The sequence below is a fragment of the Cebus imitator genome, unplaced genomic scaffold (genome assembly GCF_001604975.1).
Source record: "Cebus imitator isolate Cc_AM_T3 unplaced genomic scaffold, Cebus_imitator-1.0 Scaffold45, whole genome shotgun sequence".
Classification (NCBI taxonomy): domain Eukaryota; kingdom Metazoa; phylum Chordata; class Mammalia; order Primates; family Cebidae; genus Cebus; species Cebus imitator.
Window position 1 is genome coordinate 11,335,210 of NW_016107360.1, and position 17,712 is coordinate 11,352,921.

The window sequence follows — 17,712 nt, forward strand, 5'->3', positions numbered from 1 at the left end:
AAAAAAAAAAAAAAAAAAAAAAAAAGTGTCATTGTTAGGAGGGGGAAGCAGAAAGAGTGGGAAGCAGTACTTGGAAGCCTTCTAGAAAGAAGTGAGTTGAGGCAAGGCGTTAAGGCATTTGACTCCGCAACCGGAGGAGGAGAAGGCATTTAGGAAGCAAGGCAAGGATGTGTCCCTAAATATCCAATGTTCGGAAACCCCCACAGCTACTGTTTAAAACTATTCAATTGAACTAGAAGAATTAATTTGTTACTCAATTAAGTACACTCTGAACATATCTGGGGTAGGGGGTGGACAGGGAATCAAAACTCTCTTCCCCTTTCGCATCTTAGAGAGCAGGATGAGGGGCGACGTCTCAGACCTGGGTTTCCTCAAGTGTTGGGTTCGAGGCCCTCGCCGGGAAGTCAGGTGGCGGCTGCAGGCAGCTCAGACGGCGCCTCACGAACGCTAGAAGCCGGGAGACGCTGGCAGGAACCGAATGAGGAAACGGGAGGCCTCCTTGTCTCCCGAGACAAAGCGGGACTCTTCGCGGCCTCGGGGACATGCAAGGACTCACTTTCCCTTCCCTCCGAAGCCACCCAACGGCGCCGGTCAGGAACAGCGCAGGCCCCAAGTTGGCCCCTGAGCGCAAACCCGGGAAGATCCCGGATGCTACACCTTTCCCGCCTTGCGCCGGCCCGGGTCCGTCCGGAGGCGCGACGGCTTCAGGCCACGGAAGGGCCCGGATGCTGCTCCCTTCGTGCTCTGCGTGGAGCCCAGGAAACTGGAGAAACGGAGCGGCGGCGTTGGGTCAATAACTCCGAGGGAGAAGGCTGGGAAGCCGAGGGAAGAAAGCTTTCGTGATCTCGGCTTCGGGGCTCGCCTGCATCCCCGCAGGGCCGCGGCATCTCCTCCAGCAGTCGCTTCGGCCCGGCCGCCCGCTCCCCGCCGCCCCGGCAGAGCCGGAGCTCCCGCCGCCAGCCGCTGCTGGAGCAACTCAATCGCCCGAACCGACCTCTTCCAAGCCTTAGAAAGCTGTCCCCTGCGCGTCCTAAAGGAAGGACCCCATTTTTTCCTCAGAATGGGAAAATTCCCGTGCATACTTTGTCAGAACCGTGTTGCTGATATTTCGGTGGTTGGAGGTTGTGGGGGGTACCTTTTTAAATCGTGGCTTTCTGCATTCTTGTTACGGTTCTGTGGCGACTTAGAACGCAGTGGGTCATAAATCGTAAAAATGTCCACCGTGGCTAAAAAGTGTCTCAGTTTGAAAAGGAAACAAAAGTCACTAAATATGTTTTATTTTCTGTTGCAAGTATTTGTGGATTTTTTCCCAACCAATTAACCACACAAGCCTAAATGAAAATACAAAACAATCTGATTTCTATAGATTAGCCTCGTCACTAGACATTTTACCAACTCGTTTTTAATACAAGAGTAAAATTTAATGAGCTGATTAAAAAATGGAGACACGTGTTTTAGTTGTGTCTGAACACTTTGAAAAAGAGACATTTGTCTTTTATTTCCAATATACTAAAAATGCAGTTATTTAAGGATGTTTTGAGGACAAGATGAGGATTTAGAGTTGCCTAAGGGGGGAAAAAAAAACAAAGGTGTTTAGAAGCTAGCGCCAACTGAACATACTTGTTTAATTGATTTTTTGTTTGTAGTTCTGCAATCGAAGGTCAGCTGTATCTGAGGGCCGGTGTTAAAAATAAGGCACTAAAACGCTGAGGATTCCAGCTTAGCTCTTCAAACACTGACAACCATTGATGTCCCTTTGGGCAACAGGTTCTGCTGAGATCAGTAGGATCCCATGGCGATGAGATGAAGGAGAATGTGGAAAGTTGTATTGCAAGGAAACTTTATGTTAATCGTTTGGGCTTGGTGGGGCGAGTGTGTGTTAGGTAATGAGTCAGTCTTGGAAAAAATTAAGAATTATGAGTCAGAACAATTTAGGAGGTATGCTGCGCTACAAACTAGCCAGAAAAAGCAGACACATTTTTAAGTTTCAGAGTTAGAACCCCTCCTGGAATGTCCCTTGCATATTGAAGCCCTTTCTAGATGATACTTCTTGACAATTTAATGGAGGTTGAACTTGTGTGCAGGCAGCCCCTCTTTCATGTGTTCTTTCCCATCTAAGTTTAAAAATAAAAATATATGTGTGTGTTGAACTTAACCTGCCCTCTAGATTTATATTTTAAGAATGTATGTCTTTAAACATAAGTAGCACATTTTATTATTCAAAGATGGCAGAAGTATTCGACTCAGAGGTTGTTTCAAAGATTCGGTAGTCCCAAAGTCAAGTACTTGGCTGAGTGAATGGTCAGTAAAACAGAAATAGAAAAAAAATAAATCATATCTAGCCTAAAATAAATTGCATAGAATACATCAGGGAGGGACAAAATCGAATCAGGATTTTAGAATTTAAAAGTGCACTGAACTCAGGTTCTAAGCTGCCCTGTTTTTTGTTTAGGAAGTAAGAGTATGGATACTGACTGTGCTCTCTCAAACCAATCCACCTGTCGGTGCCTGTTTCTGATCCATAGAGTAAGAGATTAGGGATATGGATCCCATTCAAGTCTGGTCATTTAGGCACAAGGAGTCCTAAGGCAGAATTTTTGTGTGTTGTCCGAAATGCAGGCACAAAGGAGACTTATCTAAGGCAGAGGGTCAACGAAGTTGACCAGTGTCTAGCTTATCCAATAGTGGCATGCTAATGTGTGTTCTTGTATGTACTGAAAAAGCCATAGCGTTTCTAAGTGTGAGAGAGGTATTTTACAGCCCCATCCAATCAATATAAAGATGCTGTTCATGCACTAATTTCAAAATTTTTAAGCAGAGAGGTTGCCTGTCTCTCAAAATAAATTAAAGCCTGAAATGCCTACTTTAAGAATGATTATTCTTAAGGAGGAAACACAAACAGCAGTGACCATTTTTCACAGACGTGCTCAGCCATCAGGAAAGCTTAATAAATCCCTATTTAGTATGCATTTATGCAGTGATTACATGAACTTTGACCTCTGAAGAGCTATAGCAATTAGCTTCAGTGTCTAGCATCTTCTACTCACCATTCCCCACTGGCTTCCTTGGGTCTTCCTTTTTCATCTCTCAATAGTGCATGCATTAGGTAGGCGTAAAATTTTAAAGTTGACTTTCCACCTGAGGTATTTGCTTCTGTGCAAGCCAATTCTCCCTCCCCCCTTTTCCACTCCTGTCTCAACAGCCATCTCAGATTGATATTGGGGCTCTGATTGTCAATATTACTCAAACACAAATGGATTTCAATTCAATCTTGCTCTGTACTTTCACAAAGATAAACTCTAATGGCCCAAAGAGCTTCATTTCATAGCTCATGGCACCTGAAATAAATCAGATCTTTTCTGTCAGACTAATTTAACATTTTAAAAATATTTGATGTAATTTATTTAAAGTCAAATGAAACCTAACAGATTAACAGAAAACTAGAAGAGGGGGCAGAAAGGGCAGCTGGACGCTTCCAAAAAAAAGAAAAAACAAGGAAGAAAAGAAAAGAACCAGGAGGGGAGAGGAAAGTGTTTTAAGTTTCTAGTAAACATTGCTTAGCAAAAGAATAATAGGAAAGTTGCCCCTTTCCCAAAGAGGGATGGAACTATAATTGTTGCCTTTAACTGAGAGCTCAGATAAACTGCTGGGACTCATTCTAAAGTGACCCATCACTGCATTCATCTCTTCTTGAACTTTCGGTGAACCTGAGATTAAACAGGGGTGAGCAGCTAAGCAGTTTGTTGTTAGCAGCCTTTTCAACAACCCTTTCAGACTGAGTAAATATTGATCGGTTAGAATCTGATTGCCCCTGAGGAAAACACCACTGCATTTGAATAGCCTCCAAAAGTAAACTTTCAAAGGTGAAACTCAGAGCAGACTTCAGAGCCAAAGCAAGACCTCCACTAGCCTAGTTTGGGGACACTCTGTATTTGGGGAGTACTTTGGCTAAATGTAGAGGAAGTGAGGAAAAGAATTAGAAAACTAGAATTTTATATCGCAATTATCCCAGGTGCCTAATTGAGACACTTGTTTTCTTTTTAAATGTATCAATAAAATGTTATTTTCAGTTTTCCCACTGTGTGTTGTTTCAGTTACTATCACTGTCATTTTTCAAGTAGCTAACTGTGCTCAGAGACGAAAGCAGAAAAAGAGAGACCTTGAAATGGGATGTGTTAAGCACCTTTGATTTAATCGATTGGGACAGCTAAAAAGATACAAATGTTTTCCTTGTTGAAAGGTGTATTAATGTTTCCTAAATGCATTGCTTGTTAACTGATTTATTCCATGATCTAGAGAAAGCTAGAGATGGTTAGCCATAATTTATTGTTCTCTCTCTCTGCTGCATTAAAATCACCTTAAAGACTGAAATCTGTGGGATTCCAGTGTGCCCTGCTTTTAGATATTGAAATGGAGCCAGTGGCATGCAAATGACACTTTAACACATTAAAGTATTTGGAAACCAGCCATCTGTTTTGCTGTGTGGCCTTACACTAATAAACAAAAGATACAGTATAAGGCCAAGCAGGAAATGAAAGAAAGGATTGACCGTCTTTGAAGTTCTTCTCCAACCACTTGAGTCTTTTACAGGCAACCTCAGAACCCAGCAGCTGAAGGGAGGGCACCCGGCGCCCTTGATATGGCCGCAGCAACTGCGCCTGCAAAGTTCAGGCTTCTCTCCTTTGACAGAGCAGTGCAGGAATTCTCACGAATGCTCTAGACGGCCTGCAAATTCCAAGTTTCTGTAGGGTTTTTCTCCTCCAGCCTATCCTTTGTGAAACACTCTTTGAAGAGGAAGGAAGTCATATGTCTGTATTTGTTTTCAGTGCTGTAAATTTTCTGCTCTACTGTTGGGCTAAATAAAATGCCTCCAAAAATATGTGAAAGTAAAGGAAAGTGATAAACAGGTCTGGGAGGAGAGCCACTTTTAACTCTCATTTGCTGGCTTCCTCTTTTGAGAGCAGATATGTTCCTTGGTCAGAAACAACTTGCATATTGAAAGACTTCAGGGTAGCTTCCGCAAGTTCACCTGGAAGTATCTGTTGAGCCCAGAGAAGAAAATAACTTTTTTTTTTCTGGGTTATGTGGCATGGAATTAAAACTGTGGATCCATTACAGCCATGATGGCTATAAAATCAAAGCTGAGTCTGAAGGGAATTAGATGTGCAACCCAGAGATGGGGAAGAAGTGGGGAAGAGCTACAGGAAGGGATATATGTTGACAGGAAGAATGGGGGAAGGGATGCAAGGGTTTACTAAAAACAGTACATTTAAAGGGTGGAATATATTGGAACTCTGCCTGACAACCCAAAAAGAAGGAAAAGGAGTGGAATGAGGGCCCCATACTCACAACAGCTTTATACTGGAGCTAATTAAATGTGAATCTCTTAGCCCTTGGTTCACTGATGTGAGGAAAGACTGAAGACAGTTTGGGCTTTTGAAGGGAGTTCTGTTTATATATACGTCAACATCCAGTTGGAGGTGAAAAGGTTAGCACTTGACCCAGGAAGTACCTGTGTTTGTTTCAAAAATAAATCTGCTTCATAAATTTCTTCACCAGTCTTTTTTTTTTCATTATGAGCTTTGATTATAATAAAGGAGCTGTTATTTTAAAGAGAATCAACCTATTAAACAGACATTGGTTAGGGGAAATTATACTCATGGGGGAGTTTCAGCTACATGATAATGGAGAACATTAACTTTTATTCAAGAAAACTCTCATCTCTGAAAATATTTACCACCTTTCTCCCTTTTCCCACATGAAATGTGCCAATGTAGGAATTAACAAATTGTAGCCCAGCCAAATACACGGATGCTTAAGCATACCTGAAACTTGAGTATATTTATTTATTACAGACATCCTAAGACCCGTAAACTCTGCTCTGGATCATATCACTCTAGAATCTCAGAGCTGTTCATGATTGTACAGGAAATGGGGAATATCATAGGCTCACAAAGGATAACTGATAGAACTCAGTGTGGTACTTCGGGAACATCAAACATGGTGCGACATGCAAAAGACTATTCACGAATCACACAAAATATACATTCGTTGTGCCATCCATCACATTAACAAGTGAGCTGAAAATACAACATATCCAACTAAGATAACTGTGGAAGGAAGAAGTTGGTTTGAATAATACTTTTAGGTTCTGGATTATCCAGCACAAATTTTAAACGGAGGGTGGCCGGAGAAGAAAGGTATAGGGATTAGGAGAGACTTAGCACAGGAAGCATGGTTTCTAAACTTTGTGCTCTCCAGGCCTTCTTAACTGTAAGAACAAATTGAGGCTACCCTCTGAGGCATCTGATTGGGTTTAAATGAGGGAATTTGTTCTTTCACCTATAAGCACATATAAAATTGTACCAGTTTTGAGAGTTTGCCCACCCTGTTTTAGTAACCTAATCTAAACATTTCTAGAAAATCTGCATAAAGATAAATCTCTCAGGACAAAGTATTTACAACCAGCAAACTCACACACAGGAAACTGAATTAAATTAGGGGATGAATTAGTTGTGTAATCACATAGTGCATCTCTTCTTCGTGAGCTCCTGGACTCTCTTTCACTATATCCTACTTTCAAGGGCAAGGGAGCTGTACATATAGTTAGATAAAAAGATGAGAAGATTCCCTCTGGCATGTTTCTGTTGGCAAAGGGAACTATTTTTCAAAAGGGCATCTGAAAGAAACAGCAGGTTCTGTGAATTCTCCTAAAAGCAGGAGGGATGTTAAGGCCCACCAGAAAATTGATGCTGGCACCCAATCTGGATTAAGGTGTTAACCCTCACCAAGTCTCTGGTCCAGAATTATCTGCAAACATATTATCCTGGCCAGGAGCTCCCAGATAGGATCAGAAAGAAAGAAAGACATTGTAAATGGAAAGAAAGGTAAGCTAAGCATGTGCTTTGGGTAAGAAGTCCTAGCCCAAGAAGATGCCTGGGCTGTGGTCTGGGGCTGGTGCCGCCTCAGTGGGAGGTAGTCAGAGTGTCTGAAGTAGAAGACCCCGGGGAAGGAACGCAGGGTGAAGAGCTGGACTTCTCCGAGGATTCCTCGGCCTTCTCGTCGTTTCCTGGTGGGGTGGCCGGAGAGATGGGCAAGAGACCCTCCTTCTCCCGTTTCTTTTGCTTCATTCGGCGGTTCTGGAACCAGATCTTCACTTGGGTCTCGTTGAGCTGCAGGGAGGCAGCGATCTCCACCCTTCGGGCGCGCGTCAGATACTTGTTGAAGTGGAATTCTTTCTCCAGCTCCGTGAGCTGCTTGGTAGTGAAGTTGGTGCGCACCGCGTTGGGTTGGCCCAGGTAGCCATACTCTCCAACTTTCCCTGGGGCAAAGTGGGAAGCCATGAGACGGAAAGGTAAAAATTTTTAAATCGACTTGAGATGCCCTACACACTTCGTGGCAACACTCAGATAAAGGAAGGATCAAGAACTCAACACAAATCGGGCTGTGGAGGGTGAATGATGAGGTGTAAAGTGTTAACCTGAAGTCAACCATTAGCGTGGTCAGACGGTGATTAATGGAGCCTGGAGATATTAACAGAACACTACCTTCACAATCACCACCCCCACACACTTCCTTCTTCCCAAATGTATAAAATCCTTGAAAACACAACAGTCCCTGAGGCTTCTTTGCCCCAACACCTCTGGGCACCCTCTCCATGCTCTTCATGCCCTATAACACTAGTTCGATACAAAAGCCTTTTATTTAAAAAAACAAAGATTATTAATTTTATTTGGAAATTAAGCATATCAGCCTTCCAGATTAATCAAGGAGCATCCACCAACCTGCAGGACTGACCTGTTTTGGGAGGGTTTCTTTTGACTTTCATCCAGTCAAAGGTCTGCGCTGGAGATGTCTCTGATGCAGGGGAGCGACAGGCTTCTTGGTGGCTGGCGTGGAGAGGGGACAAGGAGTTATTATACGTAGCCAGGGCCAGGCTCTGGTGCTCTTGTCCATATGAGTGGTGAATATATTGAGGCGAGCCCACCGCGCCCCCAGCATAACCCTGGTGGTGGTGGTGATGCTGGACCATGGGAGATGAGAGATTTCCAGAGTAAACAGCGGGAGCGCACTGGGAGTACCCACCACTTACGTCTGCTTCCTGATTTAACGCGTAGGGACTGTAAGGCGCACTGAAGTTCTGTGAGCCATAGCTTGGACCACAACTCGAGTGGGAGTAGGACACCCCCAGGTTCCCGGAAGTCTGGTAGGTAGCCGGCTGGGGGTGGTGATGGTGGTGGTGGGGCGAACCGATCTGTACCCCCCTGCCCACTAGGAAGCGGTCGTCGCCGCCGCAGCTGTTGGCACTGACCGCGCACGACTGGAAAGTTGTAATCCCGAGGTCCGAGGGGTAGGCTCGCGCTGAGCAGGTCCCCGAGTCGCCACTGCTGAGGATGGGGTATTCCAGGAAGGAGTTCATTCTTGCATTGTCCATCTGTCACTGAGTGACCTGGTCCTGCGAAGCCCTGGGTGACCGTGCCAACTTTCTCACTTCCTCCATGGAACCAGAGAAGAAAAATGTTATGAATGTACAGTGCGCAGGAGGGGGGGCAAGAGGGCGGAGGACGCTAGGGGAGGGGCACGTGACGGTGTCAGCCAATGGCTGAGCCTCCTGCAAAAGTTTGCCGGCTTCCGCGGTGATAGATCACCATTTCAGTGGCATTTAAATCCCCGGCGCTCCTCCGTCTAGGTGACGCGCAGTCGCCCCCCCAGGCAGCCCAGGCGGCGGCAGCTGCGGCGGCGACAGCAAAGGCCGATTCGGAGTGCTGCGGCGAAGGAGAGCAGAGGCTGCCTTCTGCGCGCGCCCGACTCCGCTGCTCCCTCCCCCACCGGCCTCCGGGAGGTGGGGGCGGGGAGGTGTCCCCCGCCCCCGTCCCCGTCCCCGTCCCCTCCTCCTCCCCACCGTGCACTGAAAGATGAACTAGCGAGAGGTGAGAAGGGAAGAGGCCTCTCGGCTCTCTCGGGGCGGGAATCAGTGGGCCAGGTGGCCGCAAGTACGCGGGCCGAGCCTGCAGCGCGCGGAGAGGCAGGGAATCCGGCTGACACAGTGTCCTGGGTTCCCAGGGCACCTCCTCTGCTCTGAGGATGGGCTTGGAGGCGCGGAACAGTGAGGAGCGCAGAAAACCGTGGTGGAGGGCGAGGCCGGGCCACCTGCTCTCCAAGCTCGGAATGGATAAGGAAGAGCGCGGAGGGCTGGCTGGGAGGAACTCGGGTGAGCGTGAAGGAGACGAGGGCAAGAAAGAAACTTTCCTCTCTCCAGGCTGGTCTCCGAAACTCTCCCAACTACCCTTGCTCGTCATTAGCATGGCAATGACGAGCTTCTGTAATTCGACTGGGGGGGGGAGGGGAGCGGGGGCGGAGGCGGAAGAGCCCCGAAAACGCCCTGGTCGGCCGGGCTTTTCTTCCCCACCCTCCCTCTCTCCTCGATCTCCGCCCCTTTCTCTTCCCCCTCCGCCCCTTTCTCTCCCCCCTCCGCCCCTTTGTCTCCCCCACTCAGTTTTCCACCGGGAACCCTCCGGGATGCGGAGCTACTCGGCCGCCGGATTTTGAGGGGTAGGAGGCGGGGGAGAAATGACGCTTGCGGATTTTGAGGGGTAGGAGGCGGGGGAGAGAGATGACGTGACCAGCGTTGGGGCCAGGCCGTGTGCTGCCGGCCATCTGCCGGGGCCCGGAGACCTAGGAGCCTGTGTGCTTCCCGCGTGGGCCTCACAGGGCCGATCCACAGCTCCAGCAAAGTACGCTGAACTCCCCTCGCGTTCCTCTTTTTCTGGAGAGGGATGTTAGAAGAAAAAGAGAGCTTCCTTTTATAACCCCCCTCATTGTGCTGCATGTCTGGAGTGGGTGTGGGGACTGGCAGGTGGGAGTGGCGGTGGACAGAATGGCTGATGGTGGACGGAACACTTTACCCCAACGACACCTCCTCCCCTTTCCAACGGACTGTGTAGTTGCTTATGAGAACCTTCTAGTCTTTGCCTAGAAAGACTCGTGCAAATCTGAGTGCCATCCCAGGCCAGGGGTACTGTTCCCCATCACCCTCCTTCTACCTTGAGGCTGATGGGGTAGTTAATTGTTGTTTACTATTAGGTTTCACGTTAACCCAGGGCTTGTAGAGAGAAAAACCCAAACAGATCAAGAACTGATGCAATCTTGGGTAGGAGAAATCGAGAGATCATCCAAGAAGCTTTGCAGCCAATGCTGTATAAATTTTTCTCCAACCATGTGTACAAAGTTGGAATCAGACAGATGAAATTTATACTGAGGAATGTATGTGGGTCTGGGGTTTCCACTCTCCTTCAGACTTTCCTCCCCTGTTAGAACAAGGAAGTTTTTTTTTTTTTCAAGGCAGGCACATTTCAAATATATTAGTCACCATTTCAGTCTTCTTTATTCTCTTCTCCACTACTGAGGTTCCCCCGAAAACTGTCCCCTCAAGAAGGAAAACCCATGCAAGCCGTTGACCCTGGGCTCTCTCAGTAGCAATGAAACATGCTCCCCAAACATTTCCTTTTGAAATGGTATTTCTCGGTGACTTGGATCCATCCCAAGCATGATTAAGAGGGAGCACAGGCAGGAAAGGTCACCACTGCCCCAGTTTCAGCTCCTGGGAATCCTGGTTTTGGAGAAGGGGGAAGGCAAGGCGGTCCTCCTGGAGGCGGCTTCCTTGGGAGCGCCAGCTTCCCGCAGTGGGGAGAGAAGGAACTTCTGTGGGGGAGGGGACAGGATGTGAAGAGGTAGGAGTATTCCTCCCTCCAAGCCTGAGCTAGCAAGTTGGTACATTTTCCCCCGTTGCCTCATTCCTGTACCTTGGTTGTCCTCCTCAGCCTGGGTTTTCAGGACCACTTCGGCTGCAGGGCGCCTGCCACAAAGCCGACCCCGGCTGGAGCCACTCTCCCTCCTCTGCTAGTTCGCCGTCTCGGCGCTGCTCTCCTTCAGCCTCTCTTCCTCTCTCCTGGCCGTTTTTCGGGGGCATCTTGGGTGGAGTGTCTTTCTTGGGATTACGAGCTTGCACTAGCATACAGGCCCGCGGCCGCCCTCCTCTGTTTACTGCTCCCGGCTCCCGGCAGGCCGGGCGCTCGCAGCCTGCCTGGCTATGCCTAGGCTGGCAGCCCAGAGCGCCGCTCTCCGGGAACGGCACACAAAGGCAGCCTCCCCTGGCCTTGAGCCGTTAGGCTTCTGTAGCTCGATTCTTTCCCAATCTCCCTCCCCCAAGAAATCCTGGGACCGTTCCACGGAGTAGGAGACCCTTGGCCCTCTAGGCAAGTAGGTCAGCGCCCGAAGATTCGAGCTGGTCTCTTGCAACGCCTTGGGAGAGTGGGTGAAAGGCAAGCTTGGTCACGATTAAAATGATCGCCTGCAAGCGGTTTGCTTGGCTCAAAACGCCTCTTTCAGGGCTCTTTTACTAGAATGGGAAGGAAAAAGGAAGAAACAAAACGCTGCCGAGGCCCTGAGCTGCTCATGGCATCCGCAGCTCAGCCAAGCTGTTGTTTTAAAAGAGCAATAAAAATGAATTATGACTAAACGCCTTCTAACTTAATGCTTTCAGACGGGGATCCCCGGCAAATACGTAAGAGGATTTTTATTTGTGCATGTGTTCCTGCAATTGATCTCTTTGATGACATTCTCATTCATAGAAAGCGTTTGATTTATGAGCGTAGGACGAATCGCATCCAGGAGCTGCGCAGCTCTGGCCGCAGCCGGGACGCCCTGCTCCTCGCTGAGCTTGGGGCCGGAAACCAGCCATAGTCCCTACACTCCGCCGCCCGCCGCAGCTGGGATTTAGTGGAGGAAGGGGCAAGGGAAAGCAGGGAGCAAATCTATGAAGAAACATCGAGTTTTCATTGGAACTTTCAAGCCTTTGCTGATAAGAGCTGGGTTCTTAAACCAACCCGCCCCACACGCATGTTGTTTACATGCTGCATTTTCTCACGGTAAGAACAGAGCCTAGAAAGGGAAAAATAAACATGGGGATACCTAAGAAGGGGGGGGGGAAGCAACAACCCAGTTACACAACCTAGATCACGTTTTATTGATATTCATTTAAAGTGCTTTTCTTTCTAGAAACTGTCTTAATTTATAACCTAGGGTGTAGAAACACACCATTTTAAATCTCAACTTGCTAACCTGGCTTCGAAGCCTTAGTGATCCATTATTAGCAATGTAAACAGTTTTAAGAATGAAATATTGATTTTTCTGACCCGGAAAAAAAAAAAAGAATCCTAGAGTGACTGAACCACAGGGTTGGAAAGAACCTTTTCTGGGGTGCATTTTCCAGATAGTAATCACTGTTTTGTTTTATTTTTTGTTTTCTCTATCTTTTAGGTCTGTTTTGCCTGAACCCATCAACAGCTGGGAGATTAATCAACCACACTGAAAATGTGGAGGGATATATGGGGGAGGGGGTTGACATGTACATGTTTGAAACAAAAGTGTATAAATAAATGAATTGTTGATAACGTAGTTATTGACCTGGAGACTGGTAGCTATTGAAGAAACTCCATGTTACTCATTCCTGGAGTTGGGGGTTTCTGTAGGCACTTTATTTCTCCACTTTCAAAAGCTTGGGCTTGGCCCAAATCTTAGACTGCCCAATCCTGTCTCTATTACCAATTTAAATCTATGGCTTGAACCTATGCATTGAAAATCAGATCTATTCCCTTTAAAAAGAAGGAGGAGAAGAAGAAGAAGCAAAAAAGCAAAAACACTTATTAGAACCCCTAGCCATTTTCTTTGTTTTCTGTTTTGTTGCTGTCCATTGAAGACTTTGAACATGCCACCTTAATAAATGTATTAAAATTGAAAAAAGAAGATAAATTGTGACTATAATTTTATTTACCAAGTTAGACTAAAAGAAAAAGAAATCATATGAGCCTTGAAAAAAGAGGGGGAGAAAAATAAGAAAGCTACTTATAGCAAAGGAAAATTTATTCTATGAAAAATATGCGTGACAGTGCATCCTAATGTAATACAAAAATAAAAAGAAAGTGAAGATACAATTATATGATCACTTTCTTGCAGGCCTCATATATTGCTCACAGGAAATCACAAAAGGTTGTTGAGTTAGGTTTAAAACAACTAAAACTCCAAAATAACCTGTATAAGATGGCTCTGAAACTGGGTCAGGGAATCACTAAACAGAAAATCCTCAACATTTAAAGGAGGGAAGGGGTAGCTCAAGAAGAAAATAAAATAAAAATATGAACTCCCAGAATAAAAGAAGGCAAAACCACCTGGTCAAAGGGGTTTTTGTTTTGTGATGCTTTGTTTTGCTTTAATGTTTTTAGTAATTCAGATGCTGCAAGTCAATTGTGGTGAGTGTGTCTGTAAAAAAGTCAAAACTGTCAGCTGAAATATCTACGGGACTGTCCAGGGAACCTGGCAAACTGGGCGAAACTGCATCTGAAAGCTGCAGGCAGGAATCTGTGGAGAAAACGTTAAAGTCCTGCAAAGAGGGGACCTCGAGGGCCTCGGGACTGTCATTGTTTAGGCCAGCTCCACAGTTCTGGCCCATTGTTGACAAGCAGTTAGGAACAGTGGGTGACTGGTGCTGAAAATGTTTCAGATTTTTCTCATTGCTGGTTAAAGGCGAGACTGGGAAACTTTGGGAGTCGCCATTGTGTCCACTGGGAGCCTGCTGCTGAGAGAGAGTATTTTGCTGAAAAGTGTAGCCTTCCCTCTCCAGAAGGGCCCCAGAGACGCTAAGGGCTTGCTCAAAGAGCGTCTTCTCTTCGTCGTCCTCCTCTACTTTCTCCGAGTCCTCAAGGCTTTTACATTTCCCTTCACTGTTTTGGTTTTCCTTGCACTGGGTCTGCCTCTTGTGCTTCATCCTCCGGTTCTGAAACCACACTTTCACTTGTCTCTCAGTCAAATCCAGCAGCGCGGCAATCTCCACCCGTCGGGGTCTGCAAAGGTACTTGTTGAAATGAAATTCTTTTTCCAGCTCTAAAAGCTGCGTGTTGGTGTAAGCAGTTCTCAGGCGCCGCGATCCCCCGCCGCTGCCATCGGCGATTTCCAGGGATTCTGCGGAAAGGGAAACCAACAAGAGACACACTCACAGTTGGAGGTGGAGGGGTCCGAGCGCGGTTATTCCACTGGAGAATAAATATAGCAGAAAATATCAACTGCAACAAAATGGCCGCCCCTGGATGCAGTAGAGCTATTGTACTGCCTTTCCTGGGAGCCCAGCCGGGGAAGACCCCATCTCCTCCACCTCTCTCGAATTCATGCCTGTGGCTCCCCCCAACCTCTTCATACGGGAGCAAACTTTATATCAGCCACAACACAATTTATAATTAATGCATCAGCTGCTTAGCTGAGCAAGAGCGATCTATCACTCTTCATTACTGTCAAAAAGCCAAACTCTAGGACAACTAGACAAGAAGAGGTCAGTTCCAACTCAAATAAATCATCCCACATTACACAAGTTAGGGAAAGTTTCCCCCCACTTCCTAAAAATATGTATGTCTCATTGTAGAGCGCAGGATCCCCTTTCCTCTCCATCAAACCCACTCTTGAGCCCACAGGGGCAGGGACAAGGCAACCAAGCATCTCTCCCTCTCCTCCTTCTCTCCCAGCCCACTCTCCCCTCCCCCCACAGCCGCTTTCGGCGCAGCCCGGAGAAGGAAGAGGATCCCGGGGACCTGGGGCCAAGTCTTTGGACTGACCTTTGTGGCTGAGGCAAGCAGGGCCGGTGGCTGCTGCTGCAGCGGCGGCGGCAGCCGGCGGCACCGAGGTTTTCTTGGCCGCCTTCTTCTCCTTCATCCATGGGTACTCGGGCGGCTGCAGGGCGCCGGCGGGCACCGGGCTGCCGCGGCTGCCCGCGGGACTCGGCTTGGGGCGGCCGCCAGCGCCGTGGCGAGGGTGACTGCCCGGGTTCAGGCTAGGAATGGTCTGCTCAAAAGGAGGAGGAATCAGTGTCGAGTGTGAAAGCGTCGAGGTCTTGATTGATGAACTTTGAAATGTATCAGCGACAGGGGGAAAAGATGTCAGGCACTCAGCGAGCGACGGCTGGCTATTGATAAAACCAATCTCTCGCTCAAATTCGTAATTCATGGCCTTCTCCTTGGAGCCCCCTCGGAGAAAAAGTTCCCTCTTTTGGAGGGGCTTTGGGGGGGCAAGGCCCAGGAAAAAGGCGAGCGCAGAGGAAAAAAAAAATCTATCATAGAAGATCGCTGCTGGGGTGTTTTTTTTCTAATTCACTGATTACAGCCGTATGGGGACCGCGCTACTATTAAACTATTGAATTCATGGAGACAAGGTTGAAATTGGACCGAATTGGCTGTCACATGATTGCTTCTGCCCAATGACAATTTGGGCTTTAATCAAAAGAAGCCACTGTCTGTTTGATTGATCCAAAAAAGTCGGGAAGGAACGCCTCATTGGGGGCCAGCGAGGCTTTATTTACACTTTTTTCACGGCAAAAATACATATATGCGGGTGTGAGTGGGGATGTCCCAGAGCGCGTGGGGGCGAGGTTGCCTGCGCACCTCCTGATCTGCAAGGATCTGGTGTGTGCGCGCCTGGGAGTGTGTGTGTGAGTGTGTGAATGTGTGTGAGTGTAAGCCCTGCTGTCGGTCCCGCCAGCGGCTGCCCTCTGCCTCCCCCGCACACTCCGTGCATTGTTTGGGACTGTCGGGAAGACGCCTCGCACCTCACAAATCATTTAAGCACCTCAGTCTGACGCCTGCAGTCATTAACAAAGTAATCCATTAATCTTCAAAGTTTTGACACCCGAGGACCCTGCATCCCAGCCACATAAGTTCTGTTAAAGCAGGAGAAAGGAGCAGAGGGAGAGAGGAGATGAGAGAGGGAGAATAAAGAAAGGGAAGGAGAGAGATGGAGAGAGAGAGAAGACAGAAAAGAGAGAAGAAAAGAGAGTTTGGTTGGGAGGGGTACCTCCTTTTCTTTCTCATTTCCTTTTTCACTTTTCCTAAAACAGGTTCCTGGATCTCAAAACCGATCTCTCTCGTCTCTGTTTTCCTTCCTGTCTGTCTGTCTTTCCCACTTTTTCCTCTTCTCCCCCTTTCTCCCTCCCTCTCTCTTCTGTCCGCCTCCCCTTCTCCCCGCAGCCTCTCGCCCCCCTCCCAGTGTCCAGCCCAGAATCAGTGCCCCCGGCCCATTGTTAGCAGGCTATTCCACGGCAGCTTTGCATCTGGCTCCGGCGGGAAGCGGAAAACGGGAGGAGGCTCTCGAAGCTTCCCAACCTTCCTGCGCCATCAACTTCTCAGGAGTGGCTGGAGAAAGATGCATGTGCGAGACAACAACCCCAGGTCCATGTGTCCAAATCCCTGTAGCCAGGGCGGCGACCAGCCAAAGAAATGCCGCCCCGAGCAGGCGTGTGCGGCTCCTGGCATTCTGGGTTTCATACCCGTAGGGCTCGGGTGCGGTGAGTATTTCCGATTTCCAGGAAGTCTGTTGGAAGTTACCAGCAGGGAAAGAGAAGATGCTTGTTCCTCTCTCTCCCTCCCTTTCTCTTTTTTTCTACCCTTCTTCTTGTCCTTGTCGCTCTGGTTGAGGGCTGGGGTTGGTTCAGATACCGCCAAGGCTCCCTGGCAGCCCGAACTGCTTCCCACACCTTCCTGATCCTTGGGCACCGGGGACGTTTGCTTCCGGGTTCTGTTGTGAGAAACAGCGCTGCGGGGAGAGGAGGCGACCCAAGGAGGAATTATAAAGGTTTTCGTTCTCCTTCATTCTCTTTTTTCCAATTTGGAGACTTGAGACTGAGCGCATCTTGGACGGTGCTAGAGGGTTCAAAAGATAACACCTTTAGGTTCCAAACAATAACTTTTTAAAAAAAATCCAAGCCAGAAAGAGGAGAGGAGGCTGAGAGATAGATCTGGAGGTACCTCTTCCCCCACCCCCAAACCCTAAGGATGGGTATTCGCTTTTGCTTCCTTTGAAATGGACCAAGTGATTAGACTCCCCCAGGCCGGCAGGCATCAGTGGCAGGAAAATAAATCATTCTGATGGCCAGGGACAGAGAGGATGGAGGGAGAGAAAAATTTACGTAGAAAACAAGAAAGGCCAACCAAGGAGCAGAGACAGGACCCCATCTCTGAGGCCGGCACCAAAGAGGGTTTGAGGTGGAAATTAGATATAAAGTGGCCTGTATCATTGACCAGCCCAGAGTTTTGCCTTGCAGATAGCGATGCTATTTTGGAAAATGTGAGGTTTTTCAGTTTTCTTGCTTTTATTCCAAACAAAGCTCCGAAGGAAGTCTGGGCGCGATCAATCTTGCTCACCAAAAGCCTTGACAGCTTCTAGCCCTTAAGAACACATTTCAGCTTCCAGCTCCTTCCAAGATAAAATGTGACCGAGCAAAGAGGAGAGCAAGAAACGCAAGTAAATAAGGAAAACTAGTCTTTTAAAAAATATTTTTTGGCAGTGAAGAGGGTTATAGGGCTGCTTTTAAAAAGGGTGCTTTGCATACTCTGGGATGGTGGCTGTTGGCATTTGCTTTTACCAGAAAATATTACAGGCTTAAGGGAAGGGAGGTGCAGAGAGGGAGCAGCGCTGCCTTCATATCTCTGAGGCTTTGTCAGGGGCTGCGTGGGTGAGAGCATTCGGCCCGCCTCAGCTGCCTTAATTCAAATACCATCTGGAAGAAACCCTTTTCTTTGACCACTCAAGACTGAAATCTTCCCAAATCTATTACTTTAACCCTGAGATATTTTAATAAGGATTTCTTTTTAATATCTAGGAAACTGGGGGTGAATC

General features: G+C 47.6%; 2 protein-coding genes and 1 long non-coding RNA gene across 5 annotated transcripts; 1 reads left to right on the forward strand and 2 right to left on the reverse strand.

The window, feature by feature from the left end:
* Positions 1-5,832: 5,832 nt before the first annotated feature.
* Positions 5,833-8,608, reverse strand: HOXA1 (homeobox A1). Of its 2 annotated transcripts, XM_037737927.1 has the most exons (3): positions 8,093-8,608; positions 7,798-7,889; positions 5,833-7,321 (listed from the first exon to the last, which is right to left on the reverse strand). In XM_037737927.1, the coding sequence occupies exons 1-2, from the start codon at positions 8,432-8,434 to the stop codon at positions 7,833-7,835; spliced, it is 399 nt and encodes a 132-aa protein (XP_037593855.1). In that variant the 5' UTR covers positions 8,435-8,608; the 3' UTR covers positions 5,833-7,321; positions 7,798-7,832. The 2 variants fall into 2 exon arrangements, with proteins under 2 accessions (XP_037593855.1, XP_017382534.1); XM_017527045.2 differs by having other exon boundaries at positions 7,798-8,608.
* A 12-nt stretch (positions 8,609-8,620) lies between these two features.
* Positions 8,621-12,804, forward strand: LOC108303262. 2 transcript variants are annotated; one of them, XR_005199926.1, is made up of 4 exons: positions 8,802-8,930; positions 9,064-9,211; positions 11,631-11,927; positions 12,319-12,804. It is a non-coding gene; the product is annotated as an uncharacterized LOC108303262 (long non-coding RNA). The 2 variants fall into 2 exon arrangements; XR_005199927.1 differs by lacking the exons at positions 9,064-9,211; positions 11,631-11,927 and having other exon boundaries at positions 8,621-8,930.
* Positions 12,805-12,900: 96 nt separating this feature from the next.
* HOXA2 (homeobox A2) lies at positions 12,901-15,821 on the reverse strand. Its single transcript, XM_017527044.2, has 2 exons — positions 14,661-15,821; positions 12,901-14,016 (listed from the first exon to the last, which is right to left on the reverse strand). Exons 1-2 carry the CDS (start codon positions 15,046-15,048, stop codon positions 13,277-13,279), a joined length of 1,128 nt encoding a protein of 375 aa, XP_017382533.1. The 5' UTR covers positions 15,049-15,821; the 3' UTR covers positions 12,901-13,276.
* Positions 15,822-17,712: the final 1,891 nt, after the last annotated feature.